The following is a 20,624-nucleotide window of genomic DNA, read 5'->3' as shown; positions in this document are numbered from 1 at the left end:
GTTTCAGGGAATTCAGACCAAGGAATTCTTCCTAGATAGCTAAATCCCTCCACAATGGGAACATCTCATCTCTAGTGTGGGTCCCGCAGGTATACCCCGGTGCCATTGGCACAGGAATGGAACAAATACTGGTCCGGATGCTCTCAGAGCATTTCCATGAATGGTTTGACCCGGCTTTCAAACAAGAGAGGAGACAGGAAGAAACCCTGAAGGGCCGTCAGACGCCAATACAAATGACAAAAGTCCTTTAGTTTTGCTCTTTGTTTCCTTCCTGTATGATTCAAACAAAATCAAGACCAGTGCTGCGATGCCTTCCTCAAGTACCGTGATCAGGACTGAATGGTCCAGGGTGTCAGAAACCACTAACAGATGTAAGAGCATCCCAATGAGTTCTGACCTGAACCTGCCAAAGCCATTAGATAATCCTACTTTAATTGGGGGCTGTTAAAATATTGAATGCATACATTCTGTGTTGGCTCACTCCTCAGCAATGCCTGAATCCAAACTGTAGCACCCGTTTTTTTGCAGTGGCATCTTACCTAACCTTTCCATTTTCTGGAGAAGATGGCCGACAAAAGAGATGCCCTGCTTGCCTCTGGGCTCTCTATTATGGTTTTGGTAGAGAAGGGAAAACGCACACACCTGCAGGCTGAAGCTTTTGATGCATGATGGCTGTCAGTGTATGATTTTAGTTGAGTTAATTACAGGTGGATTGAGTTAGTAGACATTTTAGGGGGCCTGAAAGTTTGCGATTTGGGTGCTCCCATCAGCAGCACTCAAACAGCCACGTGTTTGGCAGTCCCAGTTAACTCATATGGTCACACCAGTTTTACTGACCTACATTTGCTTGACTGCAAATACATTTTTCAACAGGTGTGGTTAGCAATTGGATTAGAGGTACTCAGGGGTGAGTAGTCAGATCATAATAAACCAGAAGAGCTGGGCACCACTCAATAGTTAGTGTGTAATAATGAATATGTCATAATATCTGCTTTTGGACTTGCTCCAAATCAGTATCCCAAATTGCACAATAGGGAACCAACTGAAACCAAACAACATACTTAGGCGATGCAGACAAACACTGAATGTTTCATTAAATGTGTCATGAATTGAGGTGGTATCCAACACTGAGACACCCGCAGCACTCGGGAGGATCTCCTGAGCATTTTATTTGGGTAGCAAGATCGTGCCATTCAATGTCAATAGGAGCTGTAAGGAAGATATGGTATCAAACAGTGAAGACAGACACAAGTGACCACAGGTCAAGGGTGTTATTGAACTTCAATGGGTTGGATGAACCCTAACCCTAAATTTAAAGATGGGAGCAAGCTACAACCATCAAAGTAAAAATAACACAGTCCTAGTGAAGTCTTGTTGAAATATAAAGAGCATATACTAATAAACCTATTGCCAATGCTTACTTTTAAATACAAATCGTGTGGGAAAATGATGTCTTGAAAACAAAGTGTTCAAGAAACAATATGTCAGGACCGATGAGTGATAAGTTCCCCTTCCCCACTTTTCAGCAGGGGACAAAGCGTCCCACTTGAGCTTGGAACGCACTCTAGCTTCTTTGAGCACCAGGATGCAGTTAAAAAATCAAATAGGACCTTCTGCGATAAAGTCTCTCGTTCTCCACAAGTCTCTCGCTCGCAGAATGTCACGGGTTACCAAAACAACACTTAAAGCTCTCTCTGCAAAAGTTCACTGTGCTTTGTTTTCAGGTATAACATTCACTTTGGATCTCCCTCAGCCGGGCTCGGGCCTTCTTCTTACACAATGGGCCTCATCACGAGTTTGGCGGTATCCCGACTGGGATACCGGCCAACTGTATTTGCGTTACCACCCACCCGTCCTGCAGTATTACCGCTGTATCATGAGTTGAGCAGTAAACATAATTCCCGCATTGGATCCAAAGGAGAATTTTCGATGCAATTACTGCCAGTGGTATTAGCGCACGGTAATTGCACCAAAAATGTTAATCTTTTTGCCATGTTTACCCGCAGCTCTGAGGTGGGGGTAAACACACCATACTCATGTTTGGGCGGACCCTTAAATGCAGCATTAATAGTGTCACCGCTGCATTTAAGGGCCACCGCCCAACTCGTGATGAGGCCCAATGTCTTAACGGGTCTCCCTCGATCAGACTGTTACCCCTTTTTGACAGTTCAAAGGCATAATAGGTCTCCCTCGAATGGGCTTGGTACCACCTGTGACTTGTAACCCCAATAGGCCTCCCTCACCCGGGCTCGGGCCTTGGTAGGGTTCACTTTAATGAGTAGTTCACTTATATCGAAGACTTTTGATTGTGCAAAGGATTTTTTTCAGACCCTCGCATGACCACTTTGATTTTCCCATATCAGATTTTCATTTGCAATGCTGCTATTCAACTATCATTTTTTTTCACTGCTTTGTTTCTTTGTGAGACACCTTTCGCCAAAGACCTTCAATTGAGCACCCAAGCAGTGCCGGAACACTCTGCAAACTTGTATCTTTTGTTTCTGTCATAAATCAGCTTTCCATACTTTACTTACATCTTTCATCAACCTCTTCAATGTTCGCTCTCTGAGGATACATTGTCGCCTCTCATAAACCTTCATTTAAACACAGACCGTCCTCGTACAGTTCCTCCTGACTCACTGGCTGTGTTGAAGGTTCTGCTTTCGGCTTTGATCTGGGAGTCAAGGATGATACCACAGCACCTGCTGTTCCTCACTGACTCGGCCAGTCATGCAGGAGGGCCGCGGGTATCTCGGACACACATAATAGGATTCTCTTGCTTCACTTCCTGGCTTTACACGTGCTGCTTTCAAATCCTCAAGAGTATAACGATCACTTGTCAAAAAGCTCAAGGGCATCTCCCTGCTTTCTCTCCCTTCTCGACCTGTTGTTTGTCTCCACCGATTCAGCTGTGGCCTGGAAGAAACTGTTCCTTTGTGTGCTCTGCCTCACTCAAAGTGTGCTCTCATGCTCCACCTTTTATCCGTGTGGGGAAGTTCAATGGAGATCATGTGTGAGTCGTTAACAGCGATTGTCTGACTCTGCCTGACTATGGTAATGTGACAAGTCTGGTACTTTGTGTACTAGTCTGTTTTCTCCCAGAACTGGCTGTCTGTGTTGTGAATGGAAGGGGGTGCGGGGAGTCACAGTCCCCAGCTGTCCTGCCTGGTAGGATGGGTCAAAGGGATTATAGGGGGGATACCGTGTCTCATCACAAGGTGCCCCACTCGAACTCCCTGAGGACCCCTCTCCCAGGCGATCCTCCTGCACTCTTCCACCCCCAGTGTCTGGATCTAAAGGCGATGGCCGTGCCCTGGCCACCTGGGAGAGAGACCCCCAGGGACTAGCGGGTGATACACCTTCTGGTTTCTCACAGAGCCCTGGCATGCTTGGCTCGAGAGTGGAAAACAATTAGGTAGAGATGAAAAGTGGCCTCAAAGTCATTTTGCAGGCACCTTTTGGAGGTGGCTGTCATTTTGGTAGGAGATGAACTCTAGGGTATTTTAACCACTAACATTTCCTTGCAAGAGATGTGTGTGTTAAATCACTACTTTCTTGCCTCTTGTATGTTTTTATTTTCGAAAGTAGAAATAAAGCATGTCCTTCCTGATTGCCCCTTTCCCCCAGTTGTTGGCTTTTCCTTCATAATGCTCTCGGGTAGTGTGCATGGGCAAAGTCTTTTTGATACTGCTGACGGACTGTGCTGGGAGCTCAGGCTTCTGTGGCATCAGTAGTAAATGCGACCCACGCGGGCATAGTAGGTCAGTAAGGAAACTTCTGACTTCACTGTCCTGGGATGTGGACCAGTTGAAAGACCTTGTAACACCAAGATTGCGTAACTATGGTCGGGTGCCCGATACTGGGTCATGAGAAGGGAGGATAGCCACACCGTGGGGCCGAGGGACTTCCAGTTGTATTGTGAGATCGTGCTGGTCAGAAAAGCTAAGCGTACCCGGGTGCTTGGGTCAAACCTCCATGACCAAGGGTTGGGCCATGGCACTCCTCGTCCCAGAGGGTGCTTGTTAGCAGACAAAGGCAACTGAACTGGTCCATGAGTTTGAGACCTCCAGATAGAGAGGCAAGGGGGCATTGCCCTGCTCAGGGCAGGAGGTGGGGTTTGACATCTTGACAGCAGATGCAGGCCACTATACTCTTGGGGGTTTTCCCTGATAAACCTAATTTATCTAGAGGTCTATTTTTAAAAATGGACATCCTTTAATGTGTGAGGATCAGGGCTTATTTCTTTTGCCATCACTGTGCGGCAACTTCACCGCACCTCGTGCCTAGCTGTTGTGTGAGCGTGAATGATGGGTCGCCCTGCCGGATGTCCCACAGACGTTTTTCTTATTCTATTATTTTGCGTGTACTTCTCTCCATGGGTGTGCATTGGTGGCACCCCGTGAACACACAGCGCAATAGACATTGTAAGAAGCTACTTACCCACTGGGAGTCCTGAGCAAAGCCTGACGGTGAACACGGGGAACACTCCGGGCAGCCTCAGCAGTCGCGTAATCTCCTTGAAGTTAAAAACACTGCTGCGCTTTACATCTACAAGGTAAAACAAAAGGATGTGAACGGCATATCATTTGAAGCACCCCATTAAATCTTTGCATACTGGCACACAAAATGACTTGCCCATTAATATATATCTACCAGACTGCAATGCCCCCCTTTCACTCCCGATCAAACACAGGTTAGTTGCTTGGTATTAAAACCTAAAATCCCAGTAGCACTTATTTTGCATATTTATACCACCTTCCCTCTTGTGTCTTCCCTTCTGTTTCATGTTGTCTTCTGTTCGTGCCCCCTGTTCGGTTTAGAAATTCTTCTACATATATAATAGTCATTCATTAGTGACCCTTACAAATCACGTTGTTGTTGTTGTTTCGACTGGCTCGGTCATATCTATCTTGATATTTCTATTTGCTCTTCATATATTGATACTATTTGTATTATATCAAACTCATTTACAGTCATTGTAACATTTGGTTGCTATTATGAATATTCCATGCTCAATAAATAAAAATCATTCAACATAAAAAATAAAAAATAAAAAAATTAAAACTAATCACCCAGGGATCGCTTTCCCCAGCCCTGCTCTCCTGGCACACCCCCCTTTCAAAGCACGCATTAGTGTTAATCAATTAGAACAGCAGATTTAGACTCCACAGCACAGCTCCATGAAACACCCACTGAATCACACACCTAATCACATCACACCCTTGTTATATATTTGATGTACTTCTTATCGTGCCAGCCAGAAGATAGTGCTGGAAACAACTCTTGGGATGTATACAAATGGCTGGAGGTGAAACATACTGCAATCCAAAGGCCTGTCCAGGTGCTTGGTGTGTGCCGGCGAGGCATCCTTAATGGGGTCCTGCGTCTGATGGGATATGCAGGGCTTCTTCACCGGGCAGCGATAGGCAGTGGCGTCGCTAGGGGGGCCGGGCCCCCCCGTGGAACCCTGTGCCCCCCCTACCTAAGATGAGCAGTGACCATGTCCTCCCCTTACTTTTGTCTGTGCCCCCCCTACTTTTGTCTTTGGCCCCCTCTCTGCCCTTCCTAAATTTGATTCCTGGCGACGCCACTGGTGATAGGGCCAGGTGGAGGTCCAGGGAGGGACCTACTGGGGCGGAGGAGTGACACACAAAGAGGGGCAATGAATATGGTTTTATAGACTGCCTTGCCACAAACTTACCATGCGGTTGCTTGCCTGTGGATCAATATGTCACACGAGGGGTATCCGCCTGACAAAGTTGGTACATACTATAGATTTGGTATGTAATTAGTTATATTTAAATTGGTGGTGTTTATAAAGATTCACCGGTAGTTCATACTAGTGATGTAGTCTAGAAACCCCTAAAGGGTGACCATGACCAATAGATTGTATTGTATAAGTGTACTCAATGTTATTAGGAGAAACAACTTTTTATAGTGCAATTTTATTACACACAGCTTCTCTTATCAAAACACAAAGGGCCTGATCACGACTTTGGCGGTAACGCCAGTGGTATTACCGCTGGCAGTATTAGCCCTACCGCGGAACTCCCCGGCGCTAATAGCGCCGGATCACAAGTTCGGCGGTAATGTAATTCCTCATTCCCCATTGAGCCCATTCGGGAATGCCCCATTCCCCATTGGACTCAATGGGGAAAATTTGCGCTCTTACCGCCAGTGGATTTCCCGCCGGCGGTAATAGCGCAAATTTTCAGCGGATTTCCCCCCAGCCAAGAGCTGGGGAGAAATCCGCCAAAGTCCTGGTAATAGCGCGACCGCCGGATTTAAGGGTTACCGCCAAAGTCGTGATGAGGCCCAAAGTGTGGTATCCTGATATAGTGGAAAAGCAAGGAGAAACAGAGCAGATAATAGTAGAGCGTGAGTCTCAGGTCTGTTCTGTAGTCAAAGGAACAAAGAAATACAAGGACAAGGAAAATGGGAGGAGGAAGACAACTGAATTGTGGTGATAGGCTTTTACCAAGTATCTACATAACATCAACACTTAAATGGAAAGCTCTTTACAGAAATCAACAAAGGCATCAATAGTTAGAAATACATTTTCATCAATTTCAACAAGTGCCCCATTAGGATACGGCTATAACAAGAGCAAAGCAGGACAGTCTAGCGGATGTTAGTAGATAGTGTACATTTATGTGTAAGTCAGGAGCAATTGTCCTTGCAGTATCGATATAAATCCTATATACGTCAGGAACATAGGATTCCCAAATATGTATATAGGGTCAACAGTGATGGTACTGGACCCCAGGACGTTTCGGCTTCCAGGGTTGGTGCCTTCTTCTGGGTCAAAAGAGGATTGTATCTCCCTTGAGCTTGGGTGCGGTCGGGGGGGGGGGTTTGCCAGGGAGAGGAAACAGCTCAGTCTGGTCGGGCTGTATTCAAACAGCGATAAGCAGGTGGCAGCAGGCAGGCGGCAGCAGGCAATGCCCTTTGTGGGGTTGTGATTCAGGACCCCACCGTAAATCTGGTGGTCCTGTGGGGATTCAGGCGACCTCCAGGGATGGTAGTATGTAAGTCCAGAGCTGATAGCTGCCCCAAGGTAAGTAGAGGGCAGCGGGAGTAGAAGCCCAGCGTGGGCTAGTTGTGGGACCGTAGGTATCAGAAAACCCCCCTGTGCGTCGAGTCAGGAGGTGGGCTCTCTAGGTACGAGCGGAGCTATGCAGAGTCACAGCTGCCTGTGGATCAAGGCTTGTGCCTGCCTGTCAAGGTCAAGCCACTCTAAAAGGCCCACATTCCACTCGAGGGCTGTGCGTCCTCCAGCTCACAGTCACTCTCCTGTGCTCAGCCTTTCTCTAAGGCCAAAACAATCCCATCATGACTATCATTCTCAAACCCAAACTATCCTTTCGGGTTCAGCCACATTCTGCTGGTCAGAAATCTGTTCATCTTCTAAGGATCTTCCGGGCACCCTGCAAGACTGCCATTTCCCATCTCCCATTCTCTGCTGCTTGATTGCAACCCACATTAGGCTTGTGCACATCTAAATGCATCTTCCCCCCAGAGCTGCAGAAGAAGCATCACACATGGTATCCTTTGCAATTCCTTCTACATGATCCTTTCTGACACCAATGTTCTGCAGTCACATGGAGGGATGTTCTCTGGTTGTCAAATGTTTGATTGTTTTTTGTGCTACAGCAGTTTGGGGGTTGTTTCTGGGCTGCCTGTACTGTGAATGCTCAGCCCTTCATCGTCAGCCTCCTAGCACTTACAGTAAACTATAATCTTCACACTGGATGACTGCTGCGATCCCTCTGCCTGCGTTAGAGATCAGGGCATCTTCTAGATCACTGTTGGAACGTCTTCTGTGTCCCTGATTCTCCAATGCATGTGGAATGTGTTTGCATATGCCAAATGGCTCATGCCCTCTTGTTCCTTAGATACAGAATATTTCACGTTTACTCGTCAGTTTCTCATTCTTGCCATAGCTGATACAGATGACTTAATCAACTTCCAGCAGTTAGATTCTGACCTTAGAGTATATTGAATCATTATGTTCTTTGTATTTTAATAAACCACTGCCTACCCTACCACCCAAACTTCAACAGACTTTTCATCGTCAACATCTTCAAGAAATTCATCTACCCACAGTGGGGCGAATACATTCAGATGAATGTCTCGGGAGGATAGCTCAGTGGCAATGTGCTCGCCTTGGAAGCAAGACAACACAAAGCAACGGAGGTTCGATCCCTGGGTCAGCGCTTAGAAACCTCTGGGTATTTAAGCACGTGTTACTGTCTGAGCACAAGATCCTACTTAAAAGACTAAAACACCTTGGGGTAAAGGGGATCACCCTAGATTGGGTAGTCTCTTCCTTACTGAGCGAACTGAAACGCCACTTATGGCCCCTTTCAGATCACATCCTCGCCACCTCACATGTGGAGCACTGCATGCGCCAGCCTCTTGACTCTTCTCATCACCTGCCACATGTGGAGCACTGCATGCGCCAGCCTCTTGACTCTTCTCATCACCTGCCACATGTGGAGCACTGCATGCGCCAGCCTCTTGACTCTTCTCATCATCTGCCACATGTGGAGCACTGCATGCGTCAGCCTCTTGACTCTTCTCATCATCTGCCACATGTGGAGCACTGCATGCGCCAGCCTCTTGACTCTTCTCATCATCTGCCACATGTGGAGCACTGCATGCGCCAGCCTCACGGACGACTCACAAATGATTCACAAACTCACAAATGACCCACTAACAGACGCTCCGGACCTCAACACATGCTCTGCACATGTGGCATCTGGATGACTTCAAACCGACTTTCAATAAATAGGTTATTATAAACATTCAGTGCACAACCAAAAAGCAAACCCCAAGAATATCATTGCATTTCCGGCGTGAACGTGTGCAGCAGATTTCAGCTTATGTGGCAAAGCCATGACAGAAATACATAATCAGAGTCTTTAGAACTCAAAAAGACTTAAGCTCCACCCAACCGAGAGAGAACTAAGGAGCTGAGGAGCAACACCCCTAACCCCACATCAATTCCAATGCGAAATGTGATGAGCTCTCGACCACTGCCCACTTTAACTGTGAGGAAACCTCGAATCACAATTGACACTGGGCCTCATTACGAGGTTGGAGGTGGCCTTGACGGTTTTTCCGGCAAGGCTACCCCCAAACTCGCATCTGGCTCTGGCACCGCGAAAGGGGAATCACCAGGCCATTCCGATCTCAGCAGACCCGGTACATCCCCGGGACATCCCCATTCCCATTTCAGCCCCCATAGGGCTCAATGGGAATGGGGAGGATGGTAGCAATGGTACCGTTTATTACGGTACCGTTGCTACCGTCATGTGTTGTTTGCGGGTGCCGGTACAGCCACCTGGTCAGACCAGGTGGCTGCAAGGGCACCCGCGACCAGAAGTCCTAGTATGGCGGTACGGTAGCAATGGTGTCAGTAGCAATACCAGCGCCATTGTTGCCTTACTGCCATACTCCCAATGAGGCCCAATGACCTTATGCTCGAACCACAGGCAAAAGGCATTGTCAAGAATTGCTTCTTCCATCTATCATTTCAATACATCACGCCCTAGCTCAGCTACACACAGGACCACGGCAGCTATCTCACTGGTGTCTGCTCCACCAGCTATTACCTCGGACTCCCAGAATATCTGCGCAACAGACTAGGGAGAGACCAATATGCAGCAGCCAGATTACTGCGGAGGCCGAGATGATTGGAACATACCACCGCAGCACCGTGCACACGTCACTTACTCCAGACCAAAAAGAGGATCCACTTCAAAACTCTATGCATCACTCACTGCACCTACGATTGCAGTGGCTCGCAATCCATCACCGACTCCTGTGTGGCCCACGAACAAGTGGAATTAGATATTAGTGGAAGGAAGAGGATCAAGACTGAAAAGGATTTGGATGACATTTTGAGCAGACATTAATCTTAAAATACCAACTTGGAGCAATAGTATAGACACAGTTTTGAAAATGAAGAAAAGAAGTTAGGGGTGCATTGGGAAGTACGGAATACCTAGTAAGGATGAGTAGATGAGGTTGCACAGTACAGTTTTCTTCCATCACTGCCAGAGCCATAATTGTTAAACCTCCAGCCTCCGAGAAATGCAAAGCAGCCATGCAGGAAAAGATGTGTTAGAGGTCAGAGGTCAAGGCACATTCTAGGCAAGTTGTCCCCAAAGAAAAGAGACGAGCCAGCAGGTGAAGCACTGGTAGTCTTCCCACACCTGCTTCTTCAACCCTCATGCCCTATTGATGTTTTGCTCTTGCCCCGCCACATCCTTTTCTGTCACCTTCCAGGATTCACTAAACCTGTTGGTGAAGACCCCTCACCCATCACCCGATGCTCCGCTATTAAAAACCCTGCCCTCATCCCCTCCACCTGCCACAACCCCATAAATATCCACAACCAGCAACACTGACAGAACCCGACTCTTCCCTCCTATACCCAGGTTAGCCGCTTACTCCTCCTGTTCACTAGTTCATCACCACCCACTCCTCATCTGTGGCCTCCCTCCACAGCCCATCCACTCCGTATCATTCAACTCCTGTGTTGCCCCATCTATTTTCCCCACCCTTCCTGACACCTCACTCCATCAACCTTTGTTCCACTCACCAATCTACCTCAGTCCTCACTCAGATCCCCCACCAATGGGAAGCATCCTTAACTCCTCCTGATCTGCCATTCATGCATTCACTACCTGGATCATGGAACCTTCTTTGTACCGCATATGCCCCAGCCCACCTGACTACTCAGACCCTTTAATGCTGAGCATTGTTCCTGCCATGCCGTCAATGCCCTTGTTGCCAAGACTACCGTCCCTTCCCCTCTACCACTAGATGGTATTGGTCTCAATCCAGCTTCTAAGCTCTTCTAATAAAACTCTGGCAAATATTTTGGCGGGCATGTCGAGCATGGCAAGCATGCAATAATTGCCCAGGCTTTTCCAACAACCTTTCTTATAGACCGGTAAAATATTGCCATCTTTCCACGAGCTTGGAACCACGCAATTATTGCTAATATGGTCAAACAACATATAAGGTGCCTTTGCCCACAGCCTAGGCTTCTGTTTGAGCAGGGAATTACAAGTCCCATCAAGACCATCCGCCTGGGATGCATTTAATTTTAATATTAATTTCACTAACCCACCACCCGCAATTTACACCTCCATTTATCTTTCCTCTCTAATACATATACTTCTTCCTGTACACCAGCTCCTAGAGTGTTCTCTAGGTATGTTTTCCAGTCTACATTGCAAGCGCTATTTATTGGGGCAGCCCCCACTTTAGCATCATTTATCAAACTCCATAGGCATCTATGATCAGTATTTTGGGCACAAAACGCCAACTGTAGCCATCTTTCCCTTTCTTTAAAATTGAAATGGTTTTTCCAGCTATTTCTGATAGTCCCTTTTTGCTGTTTTTGTAGCCTCGTTGATCTTTATGCTACCCAGTCTTCCGTGCGAGGCTTGCAGTATGTATTTTATGTTCTAACGCAGTTGCCTTTTCCCCTCTTTTATTATCTTATCAAAATTCCCTTCATGTCTCACCTTAACATTCCACCTAGCTCCACAGTACTTATATCTTCTCTTTCACCTGAACCGTATAATGTATAGCCTTGATCATTGCTTCATATGTACTGATCAAATCAGTCCCCCTCGAGGTGCCCTGCCCTCCACAACTGCTATAATGTGTGTCAGGTCCTTTTCCGCCACTAGCTTTGCCTTCTGCAAGCTGGCTGGGCACCATCTAAATCGATATTTTCCATTTGTTAAGGTGGTGGCACCACTTCTGTCATCGATCATTGCCTTACACACTACATGCATCGTAACACACAAAGGTAGGTGATCACTCTCCTCTCTTGTAAGTAGTGCCATATCCTTTACCAGTTCCAGGGCTGCTGCATTCACAAATATATAATCTATAGTACTCACAATGTTGCCACTTAATCGGGTAAAGCCTCCATGTACGATAGAGCATCTGAGCCCGCGAGGTACCCTTACAGCCTGTAGATTCTTTAGTTATAGGTGAAGAAACTCAGGTGAAGAAAAGTCAGGAGGAATTCTCACATTAAAATTACCAACGGGGATGTTTTCTCTCATTTCCACTGATGCATCCCTTATTGTCTTTACATTTCTACCATGACGGACCCAGTTTGGCGGATTATAAACATTGACTAACAAAAAATCTTCGATGTCCACCTGCTCCCTACAAACCATACCCGCCAGCACAGTTTCAGTGCTCCACTTATTCTTCTTGACTCACCAAGGATTGTGACCAGATATGGTGAGACCACTTTTGGGCCTGCCTTTAGCCCTCCTCACTGACGTTGCATGGATTAAAGATCTTCCATCAAACTCTGGCGGTTCAACCATCCTTCCATGTCTCAGGTTGTAACAGGATGGCAAATGAGTCCACACTTTCTAGCAAACCACCCTGTGATTTAAAGTTTGACGAATCCCTTGTGTTCCAGGAGCAAATCATAACCATTTCATCAGTGTCTCTTCAAAAAGTGCAACGGAAAGACATTCGGCATACATTGCCTGTAGCCTTTTCTCTCAAGCCTACATTAACCTCCCCAACTTATAACCTTTCAGTTTGTACCCTTTTATTTGGTAATACATCATCCCGTTTGTATTAATCAGTTTCATGGTTCCTTCCCTCCCTTCTCTCTGTCTGAAATTGTGACACATTACACCTTTCAGACTTTGATTCCTATTATATCTTGGTTTATCAAATTTCTTTATAGGTATATAAACTTGTAAACATCGATATCCCCTCTTAGTTCATAATAAAATCCAGTATTGCCTCTGATGTGAAGCATATGTTTGATGTTATTATACTAGCCCCTTACACCTGATCAACAATCTTAATGTCCATTGTGGTGATGACACGTAACGGTACAGTGCTCTGCAAAATTTGAAGGAGATTTCCTCGGTTAACCAGTGGATGTTCACCTACGGTAGAAATAACCTGTAGCTGCAGATCCTTTTGCTAACTCCAGTTCGTTTCCACTTCACCCCCTCAGTGTTTACCCATGGGGAGACTAGTGAGGCTTGGCAGGCTATCGTGTTGGCCCCTGTGTATATGCTGCCGCAGGTTTGTGATATTGCATCCTTATATTGTTTTTGCATCTGTGGTGGAAATGGTTGGAAGAGCAGCTCCAACATCTGTACCTGGCCGGGTCTTCTTTTTCTTTTTCCTTTATCCCTAGTTTTTTATGGCTTATACACTCATCTCCCTCCCAGTCATATCGTTACTATGCTTCATAGAAAAGGACCGAATATCAATACTTGGATTGGCTCTACTAGGGAGTGACTTACTTGCACCACTTCCATACTCCTCCCAGTGGCCTCTTCCTCACCTCTGCTTTTATTCACAGTTTTATGACAATTCTATCCTTCCCTCTTTCACTTCCCTTTCAATACTGCTCCTTGGCCCTCTTCCCTTTTAGTTTTCAAATCAAAGTAACCCAGATCTTTCTCAATTAGCGTTACCTTATTTGATTCCGATGTCATGATCTCTTTTCTTTGATTGCAGTTTTTGTTATTTCTATACATCACTGCTTGTCTAGCCACTCTTTTCTTAAGCGTTCCTCCTTTCTTTTTATCCTTCTTTACCATTTCCCCAATATGATCTAAAACCTCCACATTTCCAGGTTTTGTTAATTTGTACTGTTCATAACTATCGAGCTTTGTACCTCCTCGATCAAATTATCCCCACCAGGTGATACAATCACCACCTCTAGCGGGCAGCAACCCTGAGCTACCTGACTATGCCTATCCCTTCCTCCCGACACATTCACGCTTGCACACTGACATACACTCACACTTGTCAGGTTTGATATCCATGAGTTTAGCAACAGCGCTTGTTGGTCCAATTTTTTTCCAAGCGCTGACATTTAGTCACCAATATAGTGAGAATATTTTCCAGTGCTGAACACATTATCATTGATGAGCCACTGGCAACACTTCCATGTGATTGTTCTAACCTATTTTCCTCCTCCTCTTCCCCAATTTTCACCACTTCTTGCCTTGCTTCAAACAACAAGGCTATGGAAAATTGGTCTATTTGTGATGTTGGTTCTGCATGTATCAATGAGTGCAATCACAGGTCTTGACCCACTGGTCTTATACAACCTGTATGAACCCTTCCATTTCCTCGTGGTTCCACATTAAATCATTCCTTGAACATTTTTGACCCTTAAGACTCCCTGTCACCACCTCGTTCCCCTCTTACATCTTGTATTATCTCCCCTGATCCCACTCCACCACATTTTTCTCAAGACCTGATTCCCCCAACTCAACTGACTAGAGTTAATTAGCGTTTCAGTCAACTTTGAGCCTAAGCAAAAGAATGATGAGGTTAGATCTGCTGTTATGTCCGCCACAATACCTTCTTCACTCGTTTGCTGTATCCAACTCCCTCCTTGGGAAAAGTTAATCATTTTCACTGAGGTTTTCTCCTAAGCCTCCACTGTGGGAACACAAATCGTCTTGGGGAGGGGGCAAGTTCTTGGATGCCTTAGTTGATAGGCACATTTAGGCCACTCCACATATTCCACTATCCCCAACATTTCTTAATCCTTCGTGAAGAACTTGTCCTGTGCTGACATTTCCAATGGCACCCTCGCTCAGGCATCAGCAGCTCCCGCCGTCCTTACCAGGCCGCCTGACGGTGGCACAATTGTTCAGTTATCCACACAGTACAAATGGACAAATGTATATCCTTTATACTCTTGATTATGTAGGCATTCAATACTAAGCACCCATTCAGGTAAGCACGTTATGTTTTAGTTAGGTTATATTTAAAAAAACAAAGAACCATACCCAGAACTCTCTCTGGACCCAGAAGAAGTATTGCACGCAGTGCCAAGGCACTTTGAGAAATATTAAAAGGAGGAGGGTCGGAAGACTCAGGAAAGGTGAACCAGGGTGAGGATTGCAAAGAAGGCCCATTGAACACAGCTACAGAGGCACCTTCATTGTCAGGATTGGGCCCAGCCTGTCGGTGGTTCAAGGTTCTGTTATGGATTACAGAGTCCCAGAAGATGTCAGGACCAAATGCTCAGGACACAGGAAGGAGGGCCGTTTCAGGAAGTCCCAGACTGAGGAAGAGCAGCAGCAACAGGAAGCACCAGGGTGACCCTAAACAGCAGGTCATAGGTGGATCCAGTGAAGATAAAGTCTCAGCACCGATCAGCAGAACAGCCTCTTAAGGGAGAACAGCTGCAGGAGTGTGAGGCTCAGGGTTCCATGACAGAGCTAAGCAATTGACGAAACAGCAGAAAGCCACTAAGGTACATTCAGGCAGAACAGGAGCGCTCAATTCAGTTCAAGTGAACAACACAAGGAAAGGGAGGCTTCTGGAGAGCACCAGAGGCTGCAGGCGGGCTAGGACATTACAACACAGGAGGCTGGCAGGAAGAAGACTCTTGCATGGGCGTAATTTTAGGGGGGACAGGGGTGTTTGTCCCCCCCAACTTTCATGGCACACCATTATGTCCCCATTCATTTGGCTCGGGCACCTTTTCTTCAGTTGTCATGTCCCCCTCAACATTTTCAGCAAAATTAAGAAGAGGATGAGGTTCTTGATCAAGATTCCCAGGAAGAGTGGCTATGCAGGTGCGCCAGGAGTATGTATGACCAGCATGACAGCAGCAGGGGCCTCAGACATATCCCGTCTCCAGCTTCTTCCAGGCAAAGTTAAGCTTCGGCAAAGTACCTCCAGAACACACACCAATCCACAACCATGCACCAGCTTTGGCAGACAGACTCTCAGGACTCCCCAGCCAAACTCCACACACTTATGCACACCTAGGCACACTCCCATAAATGTGGATTGAGGCATCGAACAGACAAACATGGCGTTTAAAGTGGAATCTATTCACACAAGTGGTGTCTTTGTAGGCTGTGCCCAGAGCATATGCAGGCAGAACAGCAATGTTGCCCATTCTTCATGGTCCATTCAAAGAAACAATGACCACACAACAAAATTGCCAGGGTGCAGGGTTTTCTAAATGCATTGGTAGCCCAAGAGCCACCATACAAGGCCATTTGGCTAGCAGCATGGTAAAAAGGGTACTGAATGGTGTAGCCAAAAATAGAATATGTAGCTGTCTCCAACCAGAGTTAGTAAAAATAACTGCAGACATTGAATTCTGACTTAGCATACGCCCCCACCAGACTTTAAAGAGGGTCACTAATTCCTCTCAGAATACGTCACTTGTTTCAAGTGGATTGCCAGGGTCAGAAGGGCCGGAGTAGCTTCTCTCACTCTTCCTAATCATTCCTCTAGTGGTACAGTCTATAGGGCACTTACAACACTCTGCAGGGATTTTCGTTTTCGTAGCAGAAGGGGTCGGTCTCAAAAGACCCTCAGGAGCAAAGACCTCTTCTGAAACCTTAGAGGGCTTTTTGGTGGGACCGTGCGTAGAGGGACCACTCGCTCCAGAGAAGTCTGCAATACTGTAGCCCGGTTGCGATTCTCACAGGAAGATTTTTATTGAATGCGCTTTCAGGTGCCTTTAGTTAAGACGGTTAAGCTCAACGGGTAGCTGTTTGTTCATGAGCTTAAATGAGATATTTTTAAACATTCATTCTCAAAGCTTGGTTTCTGATATTATGTCATTGTTTAGAAAAGGATCACTGAGTGCAAATGTGATGCCAGCCGCACATAATAAATCAATTGATGTTTACATTAATATCACATGCTCAGAACAATTGCTATTTACTTGATGGAAACACCCTAGCAAAATTGAAGCCCCATATTTGACTCAAAGATATTTGACTCATTACGAGTTTGCCGGTAATGAGCTAGTGATTCAGTGAAACCGGAGGCACCGTTTCGGCAACCGCAACCACGGAATCACTGGCACATCACAACCCAGTGGGGGTGCGCAATCCGGCATGCCGGTATTGGTGCGACTGGCATGACATAAACATGTACACCAACCACTAAAATCGGTGCCACCATCATCAAAAAGGGCAGTGGCACTGTTACCGGTATGTAGCTGACGGAAATATCAGAAACTGAAACAGTGGGACCGGAACCAACGTCACTGCAGGAACTGGAAGCACACAGGTGGACATTTTGAAAAACCAATCCACATAAAATTACCAACTTCCTGTTGCCATCCGGTCACGTTGATACTGGCATCCTGACAGCAGCTATGCAATCTAGAGTCCCTGTTGTACATCAGCAGAAGCCATGCTTCACAGAGCAGGAACTGACCGTGCAGACGGAGACTGTAGTGGGAAATGCAGGTTAACTGTTCACCACAGACCACAGGCAGAGTAGCCAACTCTGCAAAAATGTAATCTGGGAGGAGGTGGCACAGAAGGTGTTGGCCGTGGGCCCTGTCCCATGCACCCAAAGAGACTACCACAAGCGGTGGGATGACCTTCGCCTGAGGGTCCGCAACCTGCTTTCAGCCCACAGGAAGGAATGCTTGGCCCCTGGAGGTGGAATGGCCTCCCCAGTCAAGCTAATGCCGTGGGAGGAGAAATGCAGCAGTGTGCTGCACCTCAAAGGAATCAAGGATATTGGAGCAGCGGGGGCTGGTGCAGGGACACATGCAGAGGACAGTGAGTACAACGTGCCACACCAAAACAATGATACACAGTGGACATGGAAATGCAGCACACACTACATGGAGACATGTCCAATTTCATTCACATGCAACCCATAGAATGGGCAAAAAACCATGGCCGTTACCCAAGCATTGCACCCACAAACATACAAACACACATATCGCCACATGAGTACTGGTCATGTGCACAAAGTGACGACATAAGAAGCAACACATACACGAGAAACACACCAGACCAATATGGCATCAAAGCCGTCCTGACGCCATGATTCCATGCACAGGCATCATGTCACACAATGTTGAAACTGCATGTTGCAAGGCCATGGGATGTCACAGAGGTGAATAACGGCATGCCCATCTCACCCCCACAGGCACCTCATCTGACAGCGAGCATGGTGGAATGAGTACATCCCAACCACCAACACAGAGGAGGAGGTCCACACCTTGCACCACCACTGCCAGTGCCGCACCAGCCCAATCCTATGCAAATTACGGGCCCTATGAGCATGCCAGCTGCCCCTGCAGCAGCAGCACCACCCACAGAGGCATAGCCAGCTGCCCCAGACACATATCTGTGTCGACCACCAAGATGGCCATTCCCCCCCACCAGCCTCCCAGATACATCGCTACAACCACAGATGCTGGGCAGGGGGGTGGGGACAGCACTGAGGGGTCGCCGGACCACACCCCCTACCATTGACCATCCTTCAGCCCATCGGACCTCCACAGCCCACCTGCACCACCACTGATCCCCAGTGTTTGGGAAATGGAGGCGCGCACCCGGTGGATCGAAGCAAGGCACAAGGAGATGGCTGCACTCGTGCGACAGCAGCTTGAGGAAACACGCATAATGCGGGAAAGAGTTCAAGCCACCAGCCAGTGCTGTGCCCGTGCCTTGGGCCACGCCACATGCACAATGGTCATGCTGGCACAGGGGGTCTGGGAGGGGAACGAGGCAATCTCTTGCGCTAGCTGAGTTCCTCACCCTTTCCCTGCAGGTGGCCCTAGAGTGCAGGGATATGGCTGATACAGACCCCCCCTCTACCATCACCACGCTTGCCAGCTCGCTACAGAGCAGCCCAGGGTGACGCTCCCTGCGCTTGTCAGGGTCACCCGTAAAAGGGCAAGCCCACTGACAAGAAGCCATGGAAGTGACCCAGTACAACTGTTAATGTAATACTACTGCATCCTAGAGGGTGTTTTGGGGAGGGTGTGTTTGGGAGGGTGTTTAGGGGAGCGGAAGTTGGGGATTTGGTAGGAAAGGGTTAGTTCGGGAGGGAGTGGTGGGGGGGCTAGTTGAGGAGGGGGTGGTGGGGAGGGTTAGTTGGGGAGGGGGTGGTGGGTCACACGTTTTCTGATGTTTGTTACTTTCAAAATACATATAGTTGTGCAAAGGCATTTACGTTTCGACATTCATTTTGTGAAGTGGTCTGCTTTATTATTGCGCTGCATCACATGCAGTGTGTGCCATGGGTTGTGTGCAGTAGATGGGTGCTAAAAATGTGTTCTCAATGAGCTCCTGGCAGGCTGCACTCCCATCCCTGACATCCCTGTGTTGGTGTTGTTGCATGTCTACAGCTGCATCCCCGTCACCATCGTTACAAGGTCTGCTAGTGGTAGGTCCATGTCCGAGGGCAGTGGTATGTTCCACCTGATGCACATATTGTGCAACATTGCACAGGCCAGGACTATCACCACCCATCCCCCGCCCCTTCACTGGCCTGTACATTAGTGCCCCACCTGAACGGTGAAGGCACCGAAAACATGCCTTCAGCAGGCCAAAGGTCTGCTCGATTCCCATCCGTGTTCGGAGTGAGTGCAATGGTATGCTATTTCCTGCTGATTCTGGGGATCTCTCACAGGGGTCATCAGCCATGGTAGTAATGGATAACCAGAATCACCTGGATGGAATTATACACAGTGAAGGGCCATTAGATTGAAGTGACTGGAGAGTGCATACATATAGGGATGTGAGTGACACATGCATCTGGGTCTGTGCACTTCGGGCCCTCATTCACCCTGATGTACCATTGGCAGGCAATGCTGGTCATGCCATGTATAGGGTCTGTCTACCAAGGATGGGTTGATGGGGGTGGGTGGGACTGAGTCGAGATATGATGGATATTGTGATGTGGCAGTGATGAATTCTGGTACCTGTAGTGCATTGCATGTGCCTATCTGTCCGTGCTCAGATTATGATGGTGTGTCCATCCATTGACACATGTGGTAGATGCCAGTCGTGGCCACCCACTCTTGTGTGCCGATTGTGTCCCTGCATTGGCATGGTGGCTGTGGGCCATGCACTGGTGCCAGTGAATGTGTCTCCCCCATCCGTGCCCTGGTTCACATGCAACTAGGTGTGTCTGTTGATGCTTTCACTCACCCAATAGCCAGGTCGGCTGTCACCTATAAAGCGCCATGTACGCAGGCAGGGTGGTGTTTCGGAGGACCAAGGAGACATGGGTTGATCCGGAAAAGCGGGCGCAGCAGTGGGTGATTGTTAGGTCTACATTACAGACAACTTGCACATGCAATGTGTGGTACATTTTGCGGTTTCTATAGACCTCCTCTGTGGCGTGGTCAGCCACAAGCTATACATGTGTGCAGTCCACTGCTCCCAACACTTTTGGCATGCCATCAAGTGCATGGAAGCGGACCTTAGTGGCGTTGACCTGTGCCTGTGTGGTTGGTAGGGCAATGTGCTGGAACACATGGTGCAGGAGGCATCCAGGACCTAAAGCAGCACATTTGAAAATGCAGGGTGCGAGATGCCATGCAGTTTTTTGACTGAGTTCTGGAATGTGCCCTTGGCAGGAAAGTGCAGCACTGACACCACCTTCAACAGGAGTCGTATGGCAGTCCGGATGCCTATGATGCTCTGGATGTCATACCTGGATGAGCTCCACAAGTTCCAGGATGGTCTCCCGGTTCAGACGGTATAGTGTATGGATCTGCTGTCAGTCAGGGCCCAGGATGTGGCCCTTGTGCAGAGTATTGGTGCACGCTGCCGGGGTGCCACTTGCATGCCATTGTTCATCTG

General features: G+C 47.6%; 1 protein-coding gene across 3 annotated transcripts in view; it reads right to left on the bottom strand.

The window, feature by feature from the left end:
- The window catches only part of SLC22A18 (solute carrier family 22 member 18), a 766,907-nt gene that overhangs the window by 213,955 nt on the left and 532,328 nt on the right, over positions 1–20,624 (bottom strand). For all 3 annotated transcript variants that reach the window (XM_069624137.1, XM_069624138.1, XM_069624136.1), the window contains exon 6: positions 4,441–4,548. In XM_069624137.1, coding sequence (XP_069480238.1) covers positions 4,441–4,548 — 108 coding nt within the window. The remainder of the gene's footprint in view (positions 1–4,440; positions 4,549–20,624) is intronic.

Source organism: Ambystoma mexicanum, chromosome 11 (assembly GCF_040938575.1).
Source record: "Ambystoma mexicanum isolate Mex_15411 chromosome 11, UKY_AmexF1_1, whole genome shotgun sequence".
Classification (NCBI taxonomy): domain Eukaryota; kingdom Metazoa; phylum Chordata; class Amphibia; order Caudata; family Ambystomatidae; genus Ambystoma; species Ambystoma mexicanum.
Note: the sequence above shows the minus strand (reverse complement) of the source record. Positions and strands in the feature narration are given on the sequence as shown.